Genomic DNA, 25156 nt, shown 5'->3' with positions numbered 1-25156 from the left:
GTTAGGCAGAACCCAGCTCTCCTAGTGGCAGTTAGCCATGGCCATTTTTTTCACAGAAGTTGGGAGCCCTGCCTGGCAAAGAGCAGTGGCCAAGGACTGCTGGGCTGGATTGCCTACGGGTCCCAAAACGTCCCATTTCCTCAGTTCCTCCTCACCAATCAAACGAATGGGTTCAATGCTTAGGAACAGTGAGGCTTTGGAACTGGCCTGTATTCCTGGCAAGTAGAAGGGGCTGGTCTGATCCTACATTGGCAACAGCAAAGAACAAAGTGGTGACACTGTCCTACAATAACCTCGAGTCCGGCCAAGGCTGCTGCACTGAGTTCTTACAATCCAGCAACTTCAAGAATGCTACTTCCAAGGGCTTCATCACCTTCTAATGTGTGTACTATGCCAGGTTCATTTCATTTCTGACATGATCTTGGGGTGCAACATATCCCTTCAACTTAGGTCAACTGAGGTATCCACAGCCTCTCACAAGGACACTAACACCTGAATTGGCTTTGATAGATGTTGGTTGACCCAATATTGGAATTGCCCAAAATTCTTCCTGTGTCAAGGGAGTAGTCCAGCTGTTTTACCTGCTGTCCATTAGTGCTAAACCAGATAGCCAGATGTTTCATTTTGCAGAACTGTCAACAAATTAATCCAAAATTGTGAGTGGGCAGTGCCCCTCCCCTACAGCTTGTTTTGAAACTGCATTAGGTGAGACTAATGCAGTTACGGTAGTCTGTCAGTGAGTTGAACCAGTGCGGACTAGTGGAGCAAGCACAATGGTGCTGACAGGTGGGCAGGGACTGTTTGTGTTATTAGAACAGAATCTGAAGCCTCAGGGGGCCACATCTAGACATTGTAACTACTTTTCACACACAGTTGGAGTTCTATAGATAATGTGCCATAGAGCTGAAGGGCAGCTTAAATATGGCTCTCTTACTACAGTTATTACAAATTGTGTTGACCTGCAAATTACATCACAAGACTCGCTTGAAACACATCTTTATATGTTTCCACATTCCTCTGGTTATCTGTACCCACTCTACCGCTTTAGAGCAGGCCAACTTGATGGACCTGCCCAATTTACTATGGGTAGATGATCTTGCCAGGCAGATAACACTGGTCTCACGCCTGCTGGCCCATTCTCAGATGCCACCACCTTGAGGTGGAGTCGCCCACAGAGAGGGATGTGCCTTCCCTGACCCAGTTGTCAGTTACACTGAGATTTCAGTGGTTGGATGACCTCAGCATTTTAATGCTGTCTTATCTCGTGAGTTTGAATTTAAGTGAACACTTAAGTGATCTAACTTTTTAAAAATTTTCTTCATGGTTCTGCTCCCAAAAGGACTTGAGGGGGATAAAGGACTTGGCCCTTCCCCATGGTGTTCCATTTTACTGAGTATTTTTCATTGCCCCACACTTGAGGTAGAAGAAGAAATTTGAGGGGACAGGGAAGCTTCCATTGTTCAGGGTATGAGTGAATATTTATTGAATATTGAATATTCTGCCTATGAGTAAAATAATTGAATTCAGACACATTTTTTAATATGCTTTGGTATAATTTTTTTTTACTGTGTTAGCATACCAGTTATTACATTTTTAATTGACATTTTTAGAGCAGTTTTACATTCACATTAAAGTTGAGCAAAAAATACATAGCCCTTGCCTGTACACTTGCACAGCCTCTAACACTGTTAACACCAGTGAACCTACTATGATACATCACTATCATCCAAAGTTTGTAGTTCAGTCGTACTTTGAATTATTTCAATCTTTTTAAAGTTTGTTGAGATTGCCTAATGTGAGCTATCCCGGAGAATGTTCTGTGTGTGCATGAGAAAAATGTGTTCTGATGCTGTTGGGGGTATGTCCTGTGTCTGTGAGGTCCAGTTGCTGTGTTGATCAAGGCCTCTATTTCCTTATTGAGCATATCATAAACACATCCTAATGTTAAAGAACACTTGCAAATCAAGAAAGCACTAAACAATAATAAAAAGATGAACAAAAGACATAATTAATAAAAAATGCAAATGAACCATAGACTTAAAAGAAGTCATTTCATTGGTTAAAAAGTGCAAATTTAAAATGAGATACACTTTTGTATATCACATTGATGAATTATTGTTAATGATAATATATTCAGTAAATGCTGTGGTAGAAAGTGGTATACTGTTTCTGGGAAGTAATTTGGTAATATTTATCAAAAAGTTTAAAACTTTCATACTATTTTACCAAGTAGTTACACTCCTAAAAATATATTCTGGCTTTTTGCATAATTCTGAAAGAGTTATCAAAATCATGTGAGATTCCAAACTATGTAAAAATAATAAAAGATTAACAAGTATACACATTCTGAAGAGTAAAAAAAGTAAGCCGAAGCATGGACAAAGATTTATATTCCAGAACATTTATTGTAGCAGTATTAATAATAAAAATTTGGATATAAACTGTGTCTGACAGTAAGATGAATATTTTTTAAAAATGTGGTAAAACCAAAGGTTGGGAAATGGCTTTTCAAATAATTCCAAAACATCTATAATGATACGAGAAAATGTTTTTAATTAATTGAGCTTAATTTATTGAAATATTGCCTATAATAAAAACGGAAAATAAGTGTTGACAAGGATGAGACCCTCCTACATTGCTGGAGGGGATGTAAAGTGATTGAGACACTATGGGAACAGTTTGACAATTCTTCAAAGAGTTAAACATATAGTTACCATAAAACCCAGAATTCCACTCCTGAGTATATAACCAAGAGAAATGAAAGCATATATTCACACAAATTTCTTCATGAATGTTTATAAAACCATTATTCATAAAAGCCAAAAGGTGGAAATAATCCAAATGTCCATCAAAACAGATGAATGAAAAACAACAACAAAAACACGACAGCTGAATGGATAAAGGGTATATCCATACAAGGGAATGGTATTCACCATAAAAAGCAAGTACTAACACAGGCTACAACTTGGATGAGTCCCAAAAACATTATAAGTGAAAGAAATGAGACACAAAAGGTCACATGTTTTGTGACTTCTTTCCCGTGAAATCTCCAGAATGGGCAAACCCATACAGTCAGAAAGCTGGTGAGTGGTTGCCAGGGGTTGGTGCTTGCTTGGGAGTCATTGCTTAAAAGGGTAGGAGTTGTTCTTCCAAGCCTGGTGATTAAACAAAAAGTTTTGAAACTAGAGAGAGGCGGTACTTTGCACAACAGTGTGAATACATTAAATGCCACTGAGTTGTTCATACTTTAAAATTAATTGTGTTATCTGAGTTTCGGCCCTCTCTCCCCCCGCACACCCCTCCCCCCACACACACACACACAAATAACAAAATAAATGTCTGCTTCCCAGTCTACCCTCTCCCCTCCCCCTTTGGAGGCAGCAACCCCCCAAAGAGAGTGCTAAACACCCCAAGCTAACGCTCGGAAACCAATGGTACCATTCACAGCAACAGAGCAAAGTGAAAATCAAGATGCTAACATCCTGCTTTGTGGGTGGGCGCAAAGCAACGACCTCGGACCTCGGATTTAGAAGCACCGCTCACGAGAACCCACAAAACGTCGGGGCGGTAAGGGGCCTGCGGTCGTCACCAGGTTGCACGGGCAGAGCTGTAAATGGGGGGTCAGGTCTTCCCGCACACCCACCCCATCACACGACGAAGCCAGGATTCGCGGGAGAGCTGGGCTTTAGTCTTGAGGCTTGTTTTTAAACCCCCGAAGCTCCCGGTGGGCACAGGATTGTGGGCTGGCTTTGCCCGCCCCGGAGGGAGGGAAGGTGAGACCGGCAGGGGCGGGGCCGACGGACGTGGCCGAGCCCGGAGCCCCCTCCGCGGCCCCGCCCGCCAGCCCCCCTCGCGGGGTTCGGGGCAGCTGAACCCGCGCCGCCCTGCAAACCTCGAGCCGCTCTGTGGTTTGTATATTACTTGCCCTGGTCGGGATGAATGGCCGACAAAACGTTGGTTCATTGTCGGAATCAATGCACCTCACACCAGGGGAGCAGTAGGATTTTATTGGCGTCCCCCGGATAAATCTAAGGGGAATGGGGAGCAGAAATAGCAAAAAGCAAGCCGTCGGCCGGGCGAACGGGGTGTGCGCGTTGCAATTGTAGAGCGTGCGAGGGTGCTGGCCCCGCGGGGCCATGCTGTCCGGAACACGCTGGCCGGGGTCGCGAGCGGGGTCTCCAAGCGTCTGCAGTCCTATGGGAGCCACCGGGAGGGGCGGCGGGAGGGGGCGCATTGTTTGGTAGAAAGCTGGAAAACGGAAGGGAAGTGCATTGCCCGTGTTTCCTCCATCCGGGGCTGGGAGGTGGGTCCGTTGCTCTCACAGGTCTCTGCCTTTCTCTGTTCTGTGTAGCCTGGAGGGGCTCGGCCCGGGCGAGCTTCTATAGTAAGTGGAGTCCAGGCCTCTAGCAAGCTCTGAGGTCCTGGCGTAGCGAGGCCTCGGTAAGCATTAGAGAGCAATCTGCGGGCGCTGGAAGCAGCGGGGCCTTCGATAGCTCAGTTGGTAGAGCGGAGGACTGTAGTGGATGAGTCTGTGGCAATCCTTAGGTCGCTGGTTCGATTCCGGCTCGAAGGACTTCGTACAACCTTTTTAACCTCCACCAAACTTGGGTGCGTGGGGAGTTTTATTTGAAGGCAGACTGAATTCCTGAGCACTGCGATGTTCTGTAAAACGTGTGCAGTTGGTCAAGGTATGTAGAGTCTAAGTACTCTTTTGTGGGTTAAATGCAGATATATTCGATGCTTTATTTAAGATCTTCTTACTATTGCTTACGTGTAGTTATTTCTACCTTTTAAGAATTTGCCTATGGTTCCATTATACTCGGCTGCAAAAATAAATGTCCTGAATTTTGGTTTTTCATTGGTCGGCAGACATCTTGTAACAACCTGTAAGGTAACTGGAAGAGAGGCAGCCACAGCCGGGGGATTAGCTCAAATGGTAGAGCGCTCGCTTAGCATGCGAGAGGTAGCGGGATCGATGCCCGCATCCTCCACTCTGTTTTTGCCCTTCCCGAGCGGGGAGCGGGAGCCGGCTCAGGGCTGTCTGTAACAGCCAAGAGAAGCGCGGCCGGCGATGATTACTCTCGGACATTGCCCCTTTGTTTTTAACGTAAGTCTTTTCAGTTTACTACTCGGTTACTTCGTCCCCTCCTGCCGGCAGGCAGGCCGTTGGCTAGCTTCCGAGAAAACGCTCGCGGCACCTTCCGCCCGGCGGGGGCTCAGCCCCAAACGGCACCGGCTCCCGGGCCGCGCGCCCGAGGCCCCCCGCGCACCGGCCAATGGCAGCGGGCTTTACTGGGCGGGTCGCCAGCCGTCCCCGCGACCAATAGGCGAGAGACTTCTTGTTTCCTGGCAGAGCGGGGTCCCGGCACCACGGCGCTCGGTTTTGTTTGGGTCCTGGGTGCCGGGGCCCGAGGTGGCGCCTCGCTAGCGGGAAAGGGAGCGCGATCGCCGGCCCAGAGAGAGGTGAAGGGCTGTGCGCGGAGTGCGGGCCCCGCCCGCCCCGGCGCCGCCCCCTCCCGAGCCCCCTCAGCCCCGAGCGCCTCTGGAACCCACCCCGCCCCTCAGCCCGGGCTCCCGGCCCCACCCCCACCCGGCGGCCTCCCCTCCGCCTCCTTTCCCGGCCCCCGCGCTCCCTCCCCTGGAGCCTGCGGTGCCCCCTTCCTGCGACCAGCCTCACCCCGCCCACGGCAGTCCCGGTCCTCCAGGGTCCAGGGTGGTGAAGCCACCCCCCGCCCCCCAATGGCTGTCTACCGGCCACTTTTTTAGGGCTACTAACAACACCCATTATTCACCCTCAGCTACCAGAGGAGCCTGTTGGGGACTCCCGGGCTTGCAGGGCTGAGGGTGGAAACAGATCCGTGCCCTAGTTGGAACTGAGCTGAGCCTCTAGGTGAGCGAGCGGCTTCTGCCCCGTGCCCTTCGGCTTGGCAGAGGCCACACTTTCCCAGTTTTCTTCCAAGGCAGGCAAAGGGTAATGACGAAAAGGAAGAGCCGGCCCTTGCAGGGCTCGGTGGAGCAACAGGAGGGTGCCTGGTCAGTACTTGTGAGGACAGGGGAGTGGAGACAGGAAGCTGCCCACGGAAACTTAGAAACTTTGTGCTTCCCACTCTGCGTGGCTGGCCAGTGGGCGCCGATCTGGGCCCATTTTGCAAGATGGCCAAGTGTTGCCGCAGGTGTATCTCGGCTAGGTTTGGGCAATCCCACCTCTCTGATTATATTCTCTAATCTTCGGGCTGTGAAGAAGCTTAGAGTTTAGTATTTCTTAGTATTTCTCAACCTAGGCAAGCGGTTGAGTGTTTCCTTTTGGAATGGCCAGCCTGCAGTAAGATGGAGTCCCTTTAGGTCAGTTATAATTCTTGGCGTGAGGCCAGAAGGCTGCTTTTTGTTGGCCTTTCATGGAAGGTCACTCCTGTCTTTTCTGAAGGGAGGAAGCCTCTTACTTTGTAATGCTCATTTATCTGTAGATACCTCCCACAAAAAAACAAACAAACAAAAAAACATTTTTCCTCGCTCTCCCTAACCCAATCCCCCTTTTTCTTCAGCTCTCAGGGCCAGAGTGGAGCAGGAGGATGCTTCCCCAGCCCCGCCATGGAGCTGCGCTGTGGGGGACTGCTGTTCAGTTCTCGATTTGATTCCGGGAACCTCGCCCATGTGGAGAAAGTGGAGTCTGTGTCCAGTGACCTGGAGGGAGTGGCAGGGGGCGTCTTACCCCCGACCAGCAGCACTGCCTCTTCCCCTGACTACGAGTTCAACGTGTGGACCCGGCCAGACTGTGCTGAAACAGAATATGAGAATGGGAACAGGTAAGAGGAAACGAATGGAGGGTGGAAGAGAGAAAAGAGAGGGGCGTCCTTGTCCCCAAGCCCATGCTTCGTTAACCCTTTGACTTGCAATTCATACCAGCAGACTACCCTTCCTTCTCTCCCGACCCCTCCTCCCTCTCTCCTCCTTACTACTACCCCTCTCCAGCCCCCTCTATGTAATGACCAGCCTCTCCTACTCTGGCCTTCAGGTCATGGTTTTACTTCAGCGTCCGGGGAGGATCACCAGGGAAACTCATCAAGATCAATATTATGAACATGAACAAGCAAAGCAAGCTGTATTCCCAGGGCATGGCCCCCTTTGTGCGCACACTGCCCAGCCGGCCACGCTGGGAACGCATTCGTGACCGGCCGACCTTTGAGGTAAGTTCATCACAAGGCGGAAAGACAGACCTGGGTGCTGAGAGCAGAGGAGGGGGAGGAGCAGGAGCTACCTTTAGCACAGAGCACTGAGCAGGCAGGACACTGGGTCTTGGTACCTGCTTTCCCTGCAGCACTAGTAGGAGTCTCAGAGAAGCCCCTGCCTCAGGGAGCCCCAACGAAGCTGCCTGCCATGTGGACAGTCTCAGAGGGACTTTCTGAGTGTGTATGTGGGTGTGTGTGTGGGTGTGTGTGTGTGTGTGTGTAAATGTGAAGAGAGGGAAGTTGGTAAATGTGTTAAGGGGGTGAGGTCAGCGCCCGGTGACTCCACGAGGGTCTTCGTTCAGACAGCCATGGCATGTTGCCCCTCCTCTTCCTCTGCTCCTCAGATGACAGAAACACAGTTTGTGTTATCCTTTGTTCACCGTTTCCTGGAGGGCCGTGGGGCCACCACCTTCTTCGCCTTCTGCTACCCCTTCTCCTACAGTGACTGCCAGGATTTGTTAACCCAGCTAGACCAGCGCTTTCTGGAGAACCACCCTACCAAAAACAGGTGCCAACCCCATTCCTACTCCTGCCACACAGTCCTGGGCCACACAGCAACTCTGCTCCCTCTGGGACTTGCCCTAAGACCCTGAACCAAAACTTCATCAGTTCTTTTCTCAGTACAGAATGTGGGATTTGGGGTACCTTTGACAAATATATTACTGTGTAACCTTGATTTCAGCATACCTCCACCTACACTCACTCACCCCCCTGTGCAGTTCAAGCCCTTAATACCCCAGCTCCCATCAGTTATCCAGGATTTAGTCAGCACACTTTTTTTTTTTTTTTTTTCTTTCTGTCCCAACTGAGGGCAGCTCTTTGTCAATGCTAACTAATCTATCCTAGGGAGCCATAAACAGGGGAAAACAAGTTCATCCTATCCCGTACTCTGCTTTCTGGCAGACCCGCCCAAATCCTCAGCCCCCTGAAACACTAGGAGGGACTGTAAGGTCCCCAAGGCAGGGTGAAGTACCAGATCCTGCAGATCCTGGGCTCCTGACAAGGCCCACCTCTTGCTAGGACTTTAGGGACTTCTAATGGCTTGATGGTGTGTATACCTACAGCTCTCTGGATACCATCTATTACCACCGGGAGATCCTTTGCTATTCTCTGGATGGACTTCGTGTAGATCTGCTAACGATCAGTTCCTGCCATGGGCTTGAAGAAGAACGAGAGCCCCGTCTAGAGCAGCTATTTCCTGATATCAGCACCCCCCGACCATTCCGTTTCACAGGCAAGAGGGTGAGTGGGAATAGTATAAAGGCAAGACCCTGACCATGCCTAGTGCAGGCACTGTTGAGAGCCCCAGCCACGTTATCACTGGGCATCTTCACCACAGGCTCAGCCTGCATTCGGAGGCAAGGGCGACAGCTCCCACTCCACTGCAGCAGCTGGAAATCCAGTGGCTCTCCTTTCCTGCCTCATCCCCTTCCCCACAGCCCTCCCCCCCCCTCCCCCCAAGTACTGCTCCAATTGAACTATAGGGTAACTGACCTAACGGCTGCTCTCTCTGTATCAGATATTCTTCTTGAGCAGTAGGGTACACCCTGGAGAGACGCCATCTAGCTTTGTCTTCAATGGCTTTTTGGACTTCATCCTTCGACCTGATGATCCCCGGGCCCAAGCCCTACGTCGCCTCTTTGTCTTTAAGCTGATTCCCATGTTGAACCCCGATGGTGTGGTCCGGGGCCATTACCGGTAAGCCTCCCTGACTTCTCTGGGTTGTTTCGCCCCCTCACGCCCTGCAGCTCAGTGAGACACTGTCAGCCTCTCTCTGCCTCTTCCTGTACTCCCCACCCTCTCGCACCCGAGTACGGGCAAGCCCGTCTAATCATCCAGGGGCCTGAGAAGGAATGGGATCTTATCTCCTAGCACTCTGGAAGGAGCAGAGCTAGAATAACTGCAAGTTCACCTGAGAGCTATCCTAGGTGTCTGCAGGAGTGACAGCAGATTAAGGAGAGCCCCTATCCTCAGTTCTTCCTTTCCTGATGCAACTTCAGCCTCTCCTTGTACAAGTCATTCTCCCATAGTCTTTTTTTCATCTACTCTAGTGTCTGCCTTGCTGGTCCACTCTCTGGACTCTGCCTCAGCCCTTGTTTTCCTACAGCACAGACTCGCGTGGAGTGAACCTGAACCGTCAGTACCTGAAGCCTGATGCAGTCCTGCACCCGGCCATCTACGGGGCTAAAGCTGTGCTTCTCTACCACCATGTGCACTCCCGTCTGAACTCTCAGAATCCCTCTGCACAACAGCACAATCCTTGTCTCCATCCTGATGCCCCGCTTTCTGACTTTGAGAAAGCCACCAATCTCCAAATGGAACCTCACCTTGGGCACTCGTGTGCTGGGGATAACCCTGAGCCCTGGATACAGACTGAGCTTGCAGAACAGAAGGCCAGCAGTGTGTGGATTATGCCCCCACCGTCCACGGAGGCTGAGGAGCCAGCCCCCGACACCATCCCCCCCAAAGAGAGTGGTGTGGCTTACTATGTGGACCTACACGGACATGCTTCCAAAAGGGGCTGCTTCATGTATGGAAACAGCTTTAGTGACGAGACCACCCAGGTAGGAGTCCACCGAATGTCATGTGAGTGTGGGAGGTGTTGCAGGTTAGGGAAGATGACCTTCTGTCAGGTCAGGAAAGCCTGTGGCTACAAAAGGTGGACTACCACCCTAGCCAGTTTGGCTCAGTGGATAGAACTTCTGCCTTCAGACTGAAGGGTCCTGGGTTGGATTCCAGTCAGGGCACATGTCCAGGTTGCCCGCTCGATCCCCATTAGGGGATGTGCAGGTGGCAGCCGATCAGTGATTCTCATTGATGTTTTTATCTCTCTCCCTCTCCCTCTCTGAAATCAATAAAAATATATTAAACACACACACACACACAAAGTGGACTACTTCTGAGGGTGGACTACAGCTTCAAAAGGCCAAGAAGGGATGACACTGGGGCCTGTTACATCATGACCCTAAAAGAGGGTCAAACTGTTGGCATCATATTCTTTACTAGAGTTGGGTAAACCAGGGGGAAAGGAAAATTTTGCATTATTGAAGAGCAGAATCTAAGAGCTTAAAAAGGTAGAACTGCACCTTTCCAACAGCTGGAAATAATGTCAAACGTTCCGTGAGAATTCAAGAAACGCTGTCTGATGGTTGTGCAGGTATCTTAGTCACATGGCCCCATGCTTGCCATGTCTTCCTTGCCCTCAAGCTTTCCTTCTGTCTCTGAGTTGCCTTTTTCCTCCCCAAACAGGTAGAAAATATGCTTTATCCAAAGCTCATCTCCTTGAACTCAGCCCACTTCGACTTCCAGGGCTGTAATTTCTCAGAGAAGAACATGTATGCCCGAGACCGCAGAGATGGCCAGTCTAAGGAGGGAAGCGGCCGGGTTGCAATCTACAAAGCCTCAGGGATCATCCACAGGTTGGGTGGAAACTGGGATACGGTAGATGAAGTAACTTCCTTAAAAAAAAGCAATACTCAGGGGGTTTGCATGGCAGGGGACGGCCCAAGTCTTTTGAAAAGGCAAGTTCACAACTAGCATTAGTCTGAGAGTCTACCTTTTTGGGACTTCTTGTGTATGTGATATAGTGCGGAGGTCTGTTGCTTGTGTCTAGGAATTGGGTCTTTCTATTTGTGTCCATTTCCCCCCCAAGTGATTACCTTCTCAGACTACTAGGCTGTCCCCCATAGTTCTGTCCTGATTCTGTCCAGGCAGGACACTGATGAAGGTCTCTGTGTCTTAGCTACACACTTGAATGCAACTACAACACTGGACGCTCAGTAAACAGCATCCCTGCCGCCTGCCATGACAACGGGCGTGCCAGCCCCCCACCCCCGCCGGCTTTCCCCTCCAGATACACTGTGGAGCTGTTTGAGCAGGTATGAACACAGGGATAAGGGGGGACAGGAGAACCTCAAAGTCTGGGAAGGCCTTCTCTCCTGCTGCCTGACTCTAAGCTCCTCTAAGGAGAGGCTCTTTCCCTCAGTTAACAGGAGCAGGTCTCTGACTGTTATGGTGTTGAGAGGATGGATGGGCTCTCTTTCTGACTCCCCTCGCACATCTAAGTCAGATTCTTTGCCTCTGAGCTTGTCCTCATATCGGGTTAGTTCACCCCTGGGCTAAAAGCCCGTGCTGCTGTGATCTTGATGATCCCTGGTGTCCTAGGGCACAAGAGGAGTAGAAGGGTTGTTGGTTATGGAAGAGATCCAAGCACCTTCTGCTGGGAGAAACCCTTCCTGGTGCCTGCCAGAAAGCACACCTGTCCCAACTCATGATGGATGAGGGCCCCAAATGAACAGTTTAGGGAGCAGCTCTAAGTGCACTCTCAATAAACAGCCTGGGCACAGAGATTGGAGCCCCCATTGAACAAATCTGAGGTCTGGCCTTCCTCTGTGCTGTGCACTCCCCCCACCCCCCCAACACAGCAGCCTTGGCTGGAAGACCGAGACACTGAGCCAAACGATTCCCCCACAGGTGGGACGAGCTATGGCCATCGCAGCTCTGGACATGGCCGAATGCAATCCATGGCCCCGGATCGTGCTGTCCGAGCACAGCAGCCTCACGAACCTCCGGGCCTGGATGCTAAAACACGTGCGTAGCATTCGAGGTCCGAGCAGCTCTGCGAACTTGGGTGTCATCAAGAAGAGAGGCTCTCGAACTCTACCCAAAACTAACAAGTAAGACCAGCAGGGTGGAAGGGGGAGAGTATGAGAGTGAAGTAGAGTTCTCGAGCGAGGAATTCCCAGGGGTCTGTGTTCCTTTCCTACTTCTAAAAGGACCACACGGTAAATATTTTCAGGGATAATTAAAATGCGTAACATCAGCTCATTTTTCGAGAATGGATCCTCTTCCTTTTTACCGGGAGCTACATGCTTCCTAGGTATTGGGAATCAGAGCCCTACACAAAGTCAAATATAATTGGGGTGGGGGCAGGGCTCAGCTTCCAGTGTTGTAACTGGTTGAGGGGTCCAAAGGCCAGCACCAAGGCAATGAGGAATTCACGCAGGTTTAAGATGCCCAGGAATGGCCCCTCTGGCTCCTGATGTATTTTCTGCAGGAGCATGTGTGTGAACAAGGGCACTAGGCATTCTTAGATGCCCCAGTCAGCCAAAGAATTCCTCCCTTTCCCTGTGAATGAGTCCCTACGCGTTTTCACCCCAGAGGTGAAGTTTTAATGAGCATCGACCTTGGGGAAAGACTTGGGACACAACCTTCCTGAATCACGGTTGACTGGCATCTGCTTCTTTGCAGCGGATTGCCTGTTTCCTGCTCTGAAAATACCTTGAGCCGCGTACGAAGTTTTAGCACTGGCACAAGTACTGGCGGCGGCCTCACCAGCCAACAAAACTCTCCACAGACGAAGAGCTCCCCCAGCTTTCCTTTCCATGGCAGTCGGTCTGCAGGACTGCCGGGCCTGGGCTCCAGCACCCAAAAGGTCAGCCACCGGGTGCTGGGCCCCGTGAGAGGTAAGCTAGTCTGGGAGCCCCTGCAACAGGTGTTTAGCTGTTTGGGGCATTGTTGGGGGAAGTGAGAGCTTGAAGATATACACTTGGACTGGGACCAAGGAAGTGAATCAATAAAATTAGTTTATAGCAGAATCTGCAGCCTCTCCTGTGACCTTGGTGTTCCCTGCGGCATGAGCTCCAAGCGGTATTGTGTGGCAGAGGCGGTGTCCCGGGGGTTGTGCTTCACCTGCTGGGAGGCAGGGGAGTGTGTAAGGATGACACGCTGGCTGAAGCAAGGCCGTACAGACATGGAGCCTCCACTTCAAGGACAGTGTCAAGCTGCCTTGGAGGCAGTATAAGGAAATGCCTCACGATCCAAATTGCAGCACTGTGAAGTGATGAAGAATCCTATCTAAGGTCCTATGAGCTGAAATTATTCCTGGCTTCAGAGCCTATTCAGAAAGTTCTCAGAAGGATTCTAACGTTTCCAAAGAAAAGTGGACTGCAGACAGATCCTGTTGTAGGCTCACAAAGCAGCAGTGTAGCCCCTTCCAGCAGTGGTCACAATTGCTTAGCTTTGCCTCAATGCCCGAAGTTTGGCCTGATGAGACCCTGCCTGCTAAGGCGAGATTCTGGGTCAGGATGTACACCAGAAGCAGAGGGCCTTGAGGGAAAAAGAAGAGGAAAGTCCTGTGGAGCCATTCCTTGGGCGTGGCCAGGCTGTGGTAGGGAGACTTGCAGTGCCACTTCTGGAAGTGCACAAAACCACGGGTATATTGTATGTGGCTTCTGGGCTACAGAAGTATTGCCAGAGTATGGAGGCTTATAAGCTGGAGCTAAGAGCTTTGCTGGTCTCCAAGCCACACTCAGCCTTGTTAGCATTTCCCCGCTATTCGGCTTGCATCAAAGCTTCGGTGCAGACTAGAAACATGCACTGGGTCATTGCTGTGGGCATCTGACTGCCCTAGTTAGAGTAGCCGAAGGAGAGCAATGGGCCTTTCCCAGCTTTGACCGTACCGTGTTCGATCCCGGGCATGCATCATCGTTACCTCTGCGTATATTCCAAGTCCCATTCTTTGAGATTCTGTCTTCATTGGAAAGAGCACTTTTGTGTACTGTGTTTGAAAGGGAGTATTAAAGTAATAAAATGCCTTATATTTAAATAACAAACAGTGAACAAACAGTATCACAAGATTTCATTTAATACTTATGAGGCCCAGCGGGATGGATGGCATTTCTATTTTTCTGATGAGGAAACTAAGGCTGTTTAAGAGTGACTTATCCAAAATTGCACAGCTACTTAGTGGCAGGTATTCACACATGCTTTTCCATGCCCTAGTATACTTGAGTTTCCCATCTTTCTTCTGATTTCTTTTTCTCTTAACTCATAGTTCGTAGGAAGGAATATCAGCATTATAAATTCTTCTCTTTCCACAAGAGGGAAATAGTAAAGAGCCTAATCTAGGTCCTCACTGGAGGATGCTTGGAGTTTCAAACATCCTCCCTGATCCCTCCAATGCAGAGTGCTGTATTGAACTCCTTGAGTGAGGGACAAGAACTGGTTTCTCAGTCAGTACAAAGTAATTTTTAGTTAGCTGATTTGAAATTTAATAGAGACACAGGACAGTAAACACAACATAAAAGCACACACACATTGTAAACATACAGGGATCTTGGGGAGCTACTGTCATAGGTAAACAAGAGGGTAATTAGCCAAGGAATGTTTAGTTGAGAAGTGGTTTTGAAGAATGGGAGTTGGTATATGGTTTGACAAAAACATTCCAGAGATGAGAATGATAGCCAGAACAGGGCTGCTGCATAGAGAGGACAAAAAGCAAGTGTCCTAGCTGGCTCCAAGGGCCAAACCTTTTACCATGGGAGTCAGGTGAAGAGGGGTGGGAGGAAGAAGAATGTCTTGAAAACAAAGATTAGGTGTAAATGAGACATATATGGACATATGTGCTGCTTCTGAGAATGGTGGGAATAAGAGGCTTAGGTTAAGAGAGCTATCTGAACTGTGGCAGAGGACATGGGTCCTTGGAGTGGGTTATGCATGAGAAGACTAGCGCCTGTACCAGGGTCTAGAGAATAAGAAACAGTGGCAGGCCTCCGTGATGGTGGGAGAGAGCTTCAGGGCTACAAGCTAAAGAAAAAGGTCATGGTGACCCAGACATTGTTGGAAGAAAAGGTGGCGAGTTTATCTAAGTGGAGATGTCCTGCAGGCAGAAAAATGACTGAAGTGTAGAAAAGGTGACATCAGGGTCAGATCTAGGAGTCACCCACATAGAGGCGCAGGTAAAACCAAGTGAGACGCTGTGTTCCCCCAGGTAAATGAGCTTAGAAGCAGAGAGAGCTGGTTTGCGTAAAAAGACATCCCAGGGACTTGAATAAATATTTGTAAGAACCACGAAGCTATGTCTACAGTAAAGGGGTCAAGAAGAGGGTTGCTAATAACAAACCAGGAATACTGTGAGTGGTTGAAAGGTCAGATCCCAGGAATCCGGCCTCCTATGTTCTCTTGGGCATTTACTGATGCTTCATCTCTTAAAGTCCCTGATGTGACCCGAGGATGGTAGACTGGCCCTGTCTTGGGACGGGGACCTGTGACACAGACAGACTTGGTCTTCTGAAACAGGAAGAACACGACCCTGTATTTCTGAGATCTAACTAGAAAGCAGCTATACTTTCCGAACCCAAAAAAATGGGATTGTGATTTGACAGATTTTTTTCACTTATGTAGTTATTTATAAGAAAATGTCCTCTAATGTATAGAAATCATATCACACTTAACTATACATTTAATTGGTGACTATCCCTTATTGGCTAGAACAAAACCTGAGATTGGGCTATCCAGGAAATTTCAGAAAAGATCCAGGCAGCCCAATCAGTCTGGCAGATTCTGTCTTCAGGGATGACATTTTAGAAGGCTAACAAGTAACCAGCTTGGGTTGACAAGAGTGTTCTGGGGGCAGGAGGCCAGAAGAGCCTCTGGGTAAACCTTCACTTCCAACGCCCTTGCCCATAGTGCCAGGATCCTCGGCACCTCCTTGTACCTTGGCTGCCAAAGAGGCCATGAGCACCGCCTTCCCAGACCAGGCTCAGAAGCGCAGACAGCATTAGCAGCAGCTGCTGCAGAGGAGGCAGGAGGTCATGGGGATATCTAATGCAGTGGTAGAGTGAGGAAAGTCTACGAGATACTGGTGTAAAAGCGGATGCAACAGAGGCCAAAGGAAGGCCAGGGAGAGGGCGGCGAGGCGAACCAGCTTCTGTTGGTTACATACTGACAAAAACGGCAAGGATGGGGAGGCCAGGGAGGTGCCCAGGCCACACAACAGAAGGCACGTGTTCTCAGGGTCAGGCCAGGCTCTCCTTACATTGTGCCGCACTCGCTTCATATTGGTCCCGGCCCTGGAGTCAAGCAATAGTCTCAATACCTGAAACATACGCCCTGCCCTCCAGCCTATCCAGCAGGACACTGGGGTCAAGGACAAGGGACTTGCATTTTTTTATGTCTTCAGCTCATGGTCCACCACCGCTCTCATTCCTCCCAGCTCTGACGCTTAACCTGAGGTTACTACTGTATTTCCCCGAAAATAAGACATCCTCCGAAAAGAAGACCTAGTGCATGGAAAGATAAGACATCCCCTGAAAATAAGACCTAGCGCAACTTTGGGAGAAAAAATTAATATAAGACACTGTCTTATTTTCGGGGAAACAGGATAGAACCCTTTGCTGGCCTCTGATGCCATGGCTCAGCTGACAGGCAGCTTTTGGTAGAGAAGCTAAAGTCTTTAAATAGAGTGGAGGTTCCTTTGTGAAGTGAGTCAAAGGACACAGGAAGAATGCCTCTAGCACTAGCACTATCTTTACTTTTTCTACTGCAAAGAAAGGTTTCCTGTTAAAACTTATTTGATGGCAGGAAATGCCCCATATCTATTTACCCCTTATTACCCAGCATCTACCTGGCCCTTATTAAACAATCAACACATATTTGTTGAACACATAAAAGGCAAGAACTTGGGAGCTTTAGAATATCCATCCTAATTCATACAAAGTGAGGTCAGTCTGGCTCTTCCTCTCAGACCTTTGCGCCAGGACTGTCCTGCCACTGCCAAAATGGAACCTATAGCAGATGACCATAAAACATCATCCCACACCTCTAAAGGCAAAGCTGATTGCAGATCACTCCTGCACTCAGCCTTAAGCTGCCATTTCTATACCTCAGAACCAAGAAATAATAGAATTGGGGCTCTTCCCTGTAATTCTTGTCTCCGTGGGGACAAAAGCCAAACATGAGAAAGTGCTGTGTGCTCACATTGCCAGATTCACAGCAGGGCTGGCTGGGTCCTAAGAGTCTTAAGTGATGAGGTGAAATGCTGTCTAAATGCCGTAACTTTCCAGATCAGCCTTCTCCCCTAAACCAGACCTTGTCTTCTAACCTGAAACTCTCCTTAGGGCAGGATTCCTGTGTATCCTTGGTATCGTTCCCATGACCCCTACATGTCACACTGACATTTTTTTTTTTTTTACATCATTTGCCTATGTGCTTCCTACCTCCTTAGACTTTCATGCAGTTCCTCACTAGAACCTACAAACGTCCCAAAGGCTGTTGCCCACTCTTGCTTGTTTTCTCTCATCCTTTGTTGGGGTGGGTAGGGCTTCACCATGCGTCTGTATATGGAGGTCCCTCAGACCATCTAGAACCCGGCTCTTTCCCCCTCTACCACGTTCGTTATTTCTGCCTACTGTTCACTGTCACTTGGAAATCATAGCGACATCCCTGTTTTAACCAAAGGATTACCCAGGTCTGGGCTGTACTGCGTCTCTGTGGTGGGTAATGTTGCAGGTAACCTGACTGGCATTGAGTCTCTGACTTTTGTCTTGTTGGCATTGCTGTACCAACTCTTCCTGGCCCCCTAAGTTCTGGTTGTTTCTGATTCTTAGCCTCTACTTGGTACCCAGCATACAAAGTGTTAGAGTAAGTCCCTACCCTCAAGGGACTCAAGTTCTAATTAGAATATTGGCAAACATTTATTGAGTTCTTTGTATGTGCCAGATACTATTTTAAGTCCTTTACATGCACTAAATTATTTAATGAGGGAGAAACCATAAATAATTACTAGCCACATGAATAAAGGACAATGAAGAGAACAGTTAATTCTACCAGTAATGGTCAAGGAGGTCTCACAGAGGTGACATTTGAGATGGGACTCACAAGATATCCAAGGTTTCGCTAGGCCAGTGTTTTTCAACCTTTTTTGGGCAAAGGCACACTTGTTTCATGAAAAAAATCACGAGGCACACCACCATTAGAAAATGTTAAAAAATTTAACTCTGTGCCTATATTGACTATATATAAAGTAATTCTCTTGAATAGGAATCAAATAAACACAAAGAAAGTATTTTATAATTACTTTATTATGAAATATTAAGTAAACAAAATAGTGAAAAATTATAAAATTCTTGTCTTGTCTGCACCTACGGCACACCAGGCAACATCTCTAGTGTGCCGCGGAACAGCGGTTGAAAAACGCTGCCCTAGGCGACAAGACATTTTAGAGGAACCGGACAGCTCGGAGCCTCAGGGGTGGTTGGTAGCAGAGGATGTGAAGGATCAAGTCAGTTGGCATCCTTCTGAGGATGAGTAGACCCGAATCAGTGGGCAGAGCTTTCAATGCTGCGTACAAGGTTTAGACTGTGTCCTTTAAAAGTATCTCCCCTTCTCAGAGCCTAAATGATTTTTTGATCAGGCCTGTGTTTTAGAATAACAATTCCTGGCATCTGCATAAAGAATGGATTGTAAAAAGGAAGGAGGGGGCCAGTGGAGAATATTTTTCAAAAGCCTGAATGAGCTCTAAAGACCTGTATCTGGACACTGTCAATTGCAAGAGAGAATCAAGAAATTCAAATGAAGGAGGAGGAAGAATTGTCCAGATTTGGTTAAACACAAATATAAATGTGCGGGAAGAGTTAAAAGATGAAACAAGGTCTCTAGCAAGATCTTCCTGAGGACAGGGAGAACAAAAGAAAGGGTGGGAGAAAATGGATTTTGTTTGGGAGTTTGCCAGGCAGAAAAGTGTCCAGTGGACAGTTAGAACTTCAGCTCAGGAGAAAAGGGATAGAGGGAGATCTGAGAGTTTAAAATATGCTGAGCAAGAGAGGACCAAGGATAGAATGGTAGGGAACACCACAGTTTAAGGGGCAGGAAGATTAATTGAAGAGCAGTTAGAGGTAAGAGGAGAACCTAGGAAAGCTGTTTAGAAGCCAAGCTCAATAATTCCTTTGCCAAAAGAATGAGCTGTGGGTAAGCTGGTTAGCCAGAGAAGTGAGCATGAGGGCTAGCTGGGAACTGGAATAAGTATTAGAGGACTTTCTACTCATCTTGCATTTCTTCAGACAAGGGACGCTGGTGTGGCAAGTCTGGAAACCGGCATCTTCTGACCAAGGAGAGACGGGGATGGTGGATGAGTGCCTCACTCACTTGCCCTCTCTGCTTGTGTCCCTTCCACTCAGAGCCCCGAAGCCAGGACAGGAGACGGCGGCAGCAGCCACTCGGCTATCGCCTTCCTTCAAGCAGCCTGGCCTCACCCCCAACGCCTGCCATTTCTAGCCCAGCCTCCTCTCGCAACCTGGGTTCCTGCCTACTGCCCAGCTCACTCGGCATATCCGGTTGGTACTGCACTGCCAGCCTCCTTCCTTCCTCACCATGCAGAGTGTAGACAAGCTCGTGAGGAAATCCCTGCAGCTCCTTTGCCATCAGACCTGGACCTCCTTTTTTTTTTTGCTTTTTGTTAATTCTCATTCAAGAATATTTTTTCCATTGATTTTTAGGAAGAGTGGAAGAGAGAGGGAAAGAGGGAAAGACACAAACAGCAATGTGATTGGTTGCCTCCTGCATGAGCCCTGATTGGAGAGGAGCCTGCAACCAAGGTACATGCCCTTAATCGGAATCGGACCTGGGACCTTTTGTTCCTGCAGGCCAATGTTTTATCCACTGAGCCAAACCAGCTAGGGCTTGATGTGATATAGGCCTCTCTAGACCAGGGACATCAGTTATCGCCCAGATTATCCTAAACCCCAAACACCCATGCCCTTGTACAGGAAGCTGGAATTTATTAAATATCTTTGTATAATAAAATAGCAGTTACCATTTATTGAGCATTTACTATGTGGCAGGCACTGCTATAAACTCATTATCTCATTTAATCCTCACTTTTATGGTTGAGGAGCATTATGATTTTTCCTTCCTGCTACTTATTGAAGCTCCCTGACTCCAGGAGCTGGACATTAAACTGCAGAATGAAAAAAAGGATAGGCCTGCCATCACCGCAAATGTGTGGCCTTATCGAGCACACAGAACCTTAGCCATCTGCTCTCTGTTATAACCCAGCTGTATGAAGGACTGCGTAGGAATGATTTCTAAGACTCCAGTCCAGCATCTTGTACCTCCCTCAGAGCCTGCTTCTCATCCGTTAACTTTCTCAATTGGGTATTCCTCAACCCATCTTGGGTACTGCTGACTTGATCCTTAAATGCTCACACATTTGATTGGAACAGGCTTACGGTCTATAAATTCAGACTAACTCAAGCTCTGATTTGCGGCTCCAACCCCTGAACAAGACTAGAGTATGCCAAGCTTCTTAACCAAGGGCGACCGCCTCACCGCCTCTGCACATGAGGCAATGTCTGCAGAACTTTTGGGTTGTTACAAAAGGGGAGGGCAGGAAGAACACCATCTAATGGGTAGAGGCCAGGGATGCTGCTAAACATCCTACAGTGGCACAAAGAATTATCTAGCCCAAAATGTCAATACTGAGAAACTGATCTAACAGAAGTTCCCACTTCTCCATGGCCCCTACCCTGATAAGTTTCTTTTGTTCTCAGGGAGCAACTGCTCACTCCTGTCCTCAGGGGACAAGCCAGAGGCTGTCATGGTGATTGGGAAAGGTCTACTAGGAACTGGGCCTCGGATCCCCTGTATCAGGACCCGATTACAGGTAACATTTTTGGGTCTTCCCAGTCCCCAGCATAACAACTATGGCAGAACCCAACAAGCAGCTGTTCATCTGGGTAGTAGGAGGGGAAATGCCCAGCACTGCTTTACCTCTCCCCCAGCCATTTAAGAGAGCTGTTCTGGTGTCTGAGTGCCTGTCTGCCCAGTGTCCCATCCCCTTCAAGCCAGGTCTCCTGCTTGCTTTCAACCCCATGTCCCTGCCAGATAAAGCCCAACCTCAGCCTGCTAGCTTTGGCTTTGTCTGCCCCCACCCTTAGTTTCTCCTCTCTTTCTGCCCAGACCTGCCCGAGGAGAGTTCCCGCCAGGAGGGGTCCCGGATTCCCCAGGTAACACATCTGATTGCTGCTCCTAGGAACAGCTGTGCCACCAACTCCAATTCAGTCCAGACCCCCATGCTAGGTTGGCTAAAGTTGGGTACAGGCAGAAGGTGAATGGATGGGAGAAACGTAAGCTGGTCTGGCAGGGGCTGAGGCACAGAAGTTTCTGAGAAAGATCTCCAATCCTCCAACAGCTTTCTACACAGTACTTGATTTGGTACAAATCTTGGCCATGATATAGCCATGGAGGTTAAATGGTGGATCCTTTTGCCTCCCCTAGTTAAATATGACTCAGAGTATATAGGTATAGACTGAACCCAATATTACCCTCTCAGCTAGGACAGTGCCTAGGAAATAAAGGTCCTAGTACCTGTGTTGACTGCTAAACTACAGCATTACTCATGGGAACTCTAGAAGCACAAATATTCACGGAAGAACCCAGCTTCTTAGCCCACCCCCTGTCCACAGGCTAGGCCCAGGTTGGGCTGGGGCTCACCGCCGACTTGCAGAGGGATGAGAGGCTCTTCGGGCCCCACATCCCCTATCCTCTGGACCAGGGAGAGCAGTGAGCCAAAGCCGGGACCCCGCTCGGCACCAGGGTGAGCAGATTGCCCCTCACCCCACTTCTTGTTTCTACCCCCTCATTCCCAATTCTGCCATTCAGGATCATTTTCTTCCTTCCCGAATCTTTGACACCTCAAAAGACTAAATGTACTTTCATTAGGAATCTAGTACCTGTTTTTTCCCCCATCATGGCCTCAGTCTTCACTCCAGTGAATAAGAAAACAACTGTTAGGACCTGGCAGGTTCCAGCATCAGACCACTGTACATACTCAATACTGTGCCTATCCTTGCCCATCCCACCTCTCTCACCTCTCTCTCCTGGCTAACAGACCAGAGGGGGGGCACACTTTTCACAACCCTAATTCCTCTTTTCTGTTGCAGGCTGCCTCGGGCCACGCCTCCACGGCCCTACTCTGCCCCTGCCATTTCTCCTATTTCCTGTAGTCTGTCTGACTCCCAGTCTCGGACTTGTTACAGCGGGGGGCCCGCGGGCCAACCTGAGGTTTGTTTTGTCCCTAAATCTCCCCCATTCACTGTTTCTCCCCGGGTCTGATGCCTTGACCTTCATGCCCAGGATATAGCCACAAGATGGGGAACACTGTGAGCAATGTGCTAGTCCCCTTCCTCAGCTGCTGATTCCATGCGACAACTCCTTGGAATGCCAGTCACACCGTGCTGAGGCATCACAGCACCACCCTGAGACAGGACAAAGCAGGGAATGTGTCACCCCTCCCTCCCTCCACAGCACAAGATTTTGGGACCACAAAAATCTATATTTTTATATCGGGGGGAGAGAGTAGAAAAGAAAGCAGCCCCTATACTGGGTCCTGTTCAGTGGCAGCTTCTTGTTCCATAGGGTTAAAGAAGACTTTGAGGAAATAAAAGTTGTTTGGAAAAATCCAGGTGTAGTTGCTTTATATGCTGTGATTGGTAGAAGGGATGAAGTGTGAAGGCCCCTCACACCCTCCATCTTGCTTCAGACTATGTCCTGGAACCCTAGAAAAGAGGGGAAAGACCTGAGGTAAGGAAAATGCAGAGTTTTACTCTGGAGAAGTCCTCCGGAATCAACTCCCATCCACCCTCTCTCCCCTTTACATTGTGACCTACAGTAAAGGTTGGTTTCCAAGCCCTTCAGCCCCTTCCCCATTTCTTCTCTATGACTTGGGTCTATAGCCGATAACCCCTAATCAGTGTCTCTTGCCCCAGAACATGGAAATAAAATTCTATATCTTTACAATCCCTCACTCACACACACAAAAAAATCTGCCTAAATAAGTGTAAATAATCTTGGGAAAGTGAGGACTGTTTAAGTGAAGAAGAGCTCAAATCCTCATTGGTGGATGCATCCTCAGTACCCTAATTCCTACCTGTGTCAGTGCCACCTTGTACCCATACCCCCAACTTGGGCATCTGGGGACTAGGAAACGCACCCCAGGGAACAGTTTAAAGGGGCGGGAGGGAAAAGGCACTGCAAGGCACTCTCTTCTCTGTGCGGACTGTAGCATGCTTGGCCCCCACTGTCTGATTTGAAGTTTTGAACCCTGCAGGCCCTGGCAAGGCCTCGTCAATCCGGGGGCTGGGCGCTACACCCCCAGACCGTTACCTGGGGCGGAGAAAGCGCCACTTTCATTCCTGCTTCTTGGGATTGTTGACGGCCACGTAGTGATAGAGAACGACAAGCAGGAAGAGCGACACGCCCAGCATGTTGGCGAAGATGGCGAGCTGCACGTCGGTAATCATCCTGCGGAGAAGAGACGGGCTGAGCCTCGGGGCCGGCACACTCCCTGCCCAGACCTGGGCCCGTCCTCGGCCCCCTGGTCACCCGCCCGCCTCTCACCTGACCAGCTGCGCTCGGTTCCCTCGCGGTATGGAACTAGCTCCAGGTAGGAGATCTGAGCCGGAAGTTTGTTACGCCAGCTCAGTTCCAGGACAGGCACTTCCGGTCAGGTCGGTCTCTCTAGCCCCGCCGTCTCGCCTGCTCTCCCGCAGGGAGCTCACAAGGGGCGTGGCCTGGGGTGGGGCGGCCGCGGGGTGGCGCGCGAGGGGCGTGGCCCGGGTGGGGCGGCCGCGGGGTGGCGCGCCTCAGGCCAGCGGGGCGCAGCTGGGCGCAGCTGGCGCGGCGGGGGACGTGTTTAACGGCGCTGTGACCGCCTCCCCGGAGCCGCGGGGTGCTAGGGCGAGAGTGCGGCAGCGGGGCTGGGCGGGAGGCTTGGCCTGACCTTAGACTCTGACACCCCTTCCTGTCCCGACCCCCCACGATACTGCTCACCCGCTCCCGGCCCGGCCAGGCCCAGCCAGGTGCTTCCTTTGGGCCCTGCCCTCGGGGTCCCCTCCCTGGCCCGGGTGGTGGGGTGAGGGATGAGAGGCGGTGCCGAATGGAGCAAAGGCTGGGGCAACTGGGTGCTCCTCTCCTCGGAGCCGCCTTTCCGCCCCATACCCTACACTTTGAACGATCCTGCCTGCGACCTGATCGGTGCCTCCCTTACCCTGGCTCCCTCCCACCTCCATCCCCCCCCGAGGTAGGCGTCGGAAATAGGGCGGACCCTCCCTAAACCTAAACCTAAACCCAAACCGTGGGACTTGGGCCAAGTGGGAAATCACCCCCTGGATGTGAGGGAAGGGAAGGGGGGAGGAATGGCTGGGATCAGCAAGGGGGGCCGTGGGTTCCGAGCAGAGCAGAGCAGGGTCACGGAGGAGAAAGAATAAAGATGACTGGGGGTAGATGTCCAGGGTCTGGTGAGGGGAGAAGCACTCCGAGGCTCAATAACCCTCTGCCAAGCCAGAAACTGCTCCATCCTCACCCCTTGCTTTCCCTTCCCTCAGCTTCACCATAAAAGGGAACGGCACTGAGCCAGGCTGGGCGGGGGGCTGGGCTGGAGCTGACAGGGGTAATGGAAGCCAGTTGCTTTGTGGTAGAGGGGGGCCCGGGCTCAGGGGACGCTGCTGCCTCTGAGCCAAAGAAAACTACAGGAGTTCCTATGGGGCTGGAACAGCTGGGTGAGGGGACCGGCTTGCCGCCTGTGTGTACAGTGAGCTGGTGTGCATCGCCCAGACTGGCCTTCCCGGGCCTGGGACCGTCACCAGCTTGTCCTCCGTGCTCTGGTCTGGTAACTCCTAAGCTCAGGCTCTGCCTTGAGTAACCTAGCTCCTTTGGCCTTCCCACTCACCCCAGCCCTCACCCAGTATCTTCCAGAAGTTTCCTATTTAGAGTCCCAAGCCCATGTCCCCTCCATATAACCTGGAACCCCCAGAATGCATTTCCTCAAAGGGCCAGTCCGTTCCCAGCTCTGCTCTGGGAGAAGGAGGGTCTAGGTCTTAAAGGATTACACACATTAGGCTTCGTGTCTCCTGGAAACCCGAAGCAGATTCAAGTCCAAGCAGGTCTGAGAACTACTATTGGAAACAGAACTGGATCCTGGAAAGCAGGCTGTCCAGACTGCCAGTGACATGAGGTGCCTCAGCTTTTCAAGGCTGCCCGGAGACCAGCCGAGCCAGGTGCCGTCTCCCAGCCCATCAGTGCGGGAGGGTGCCTCTAAGATCCTTTCACAAAGCAGGAAACTGAGGCCCAGACGGCGATTGATGTTCTACCAC

The 25156-nt window shown here is 50.0% G+C and overlaps 2 protein-coding genes, 1 long non-coding RNA gene and 2 other non-coding genes across 10 annotated transcripts; 3 read left to right on the top strand and 2 right to left on the bottom strand.

Annotated features, from left to right (window-relative positions):
• Window positions 1-1308: 1308 nt before the first annotated feature.
• LOC118717209 lies at window positions 1309-5159 on the bottom strand. The gene is made up of 2 exons (XR_006741383.1): window positions 3644-5159; window positions 1309-3155 (listed from the first exon to the last, which is right to left on the bottom strand). It is a non-coding gene; the product is annotated as an uncharacterized LOC118717209 (long non-coding RNA).
• AGBL5 (AGBL carboxypeptidase 5) lies at window positions 3886-22463 on the top strand. 6 transcript variants are annotated; one of them, XR_004987372.2, is made up of 16 exons: window positions 5318-5463; window positions 6543-6803; window positions 7013-7184; window positions 7571-7734; window positions 8291-8468; window positions 8746-8924; window positions 9334-9790; window positions 10476-10645; window positions 10969-11104; window positions 11700-11902; window positions 12477-12691; window positions 19184-19339; window positions 20555-20667; window positions 20964-21010; window positions 21470-21600; window positions 21947-22089. XR_004987372.2 is itself a non-coding variant. In XM_045580604.1 (16 exons), the coding sequence occupies exons 3-16, from the start codon at window positions 6589-6591 to the stop codon at window positions 22116-22118; spliced, it is 2661 nt and encodes an 886-aa protein (XP_045436560.1). In that variant the 5' UTR covers window positions 5353-5463; window positions 5799-5890; window positions 6543-6588; the 3' UTR covers window positions 22119-22463. The 6 variants fall into 6 exon arrangements, 5 of the variants coding, with proteins under 5 accessions (XP_036290867.1, XP_036290864.1, XP_045436561.1 ...); XM_045580604.1 differs by lacking the exon at window positions 20964-21010 and adding an exon at window positions 5799-5890 and having other exon boundaries at window positions 5353-5463; window positions 21947-22463; XM_036434974.2 differs by lacking the exons at window positions 5318-5463; window positions 20964-21010 and adding an exon at window positions 3886-3908 and having other exon boundaries at window positions 21947-22463.
• TRNAY-GUA lies at window positions 4484-4573 on the top strand. The gene is given in 2 exon segments: window positions 4484-4520; window positions 4538-4573. It is a non-coding gene; the product is annotated as a tRNA-Tyr (tRNA).
• Window positions 4919-4991, top strand: TRNAA-AGC. Its single transcript has one exon. It is a non-coding gene; the product is annotated as a tRNA-Ala (tRNA).
• Window positions 22330-23423, bottom strand: OST4 (oligosaccharyltransferase complex subunit 4, non-catalytic). The gene is made up of 3 exons (XM_036434979.2): window positions 23403-23423; window positions 23169-23306; window positions 22330-22561 (listed from the first exon to the last, which is right to left on the bottom strand). The coding sequence occupies exon 2, from the start codon at window positions 23303-23305 to the stop codon at window positions 23192-23194; it is 114 nt and encodes a 37-aa protein (XP_036290872.1). The 5' UTR covers window position 23306; window positions 23403-23423; the 3' UTR covers window positions 22330-22561; window positions 23169-23191.
• Window positions 23424-25156: the final 1733 nt, after the last annotated feature.

This window comes from Pipistrellus kuhlii, unplaced genomic scaffold (genome assembly GCF_014108245.1).
Source record: "Pipistrellus kuhlii isolate mPipKuh1 unplaced genomic scaffold, mPipKuh1.p scaffold_m20_p_13, whole genome shotgun sequence".
NCBI lineage: Eukaryota > Metazoa > Chordata > Mammalia > Chiroptera > Vespertilionidae > Pipistrellus > Pipistrellus kuhlii.
This window is presented reverse-complemented; position numbering and strand designations above follow the sequence as displayed.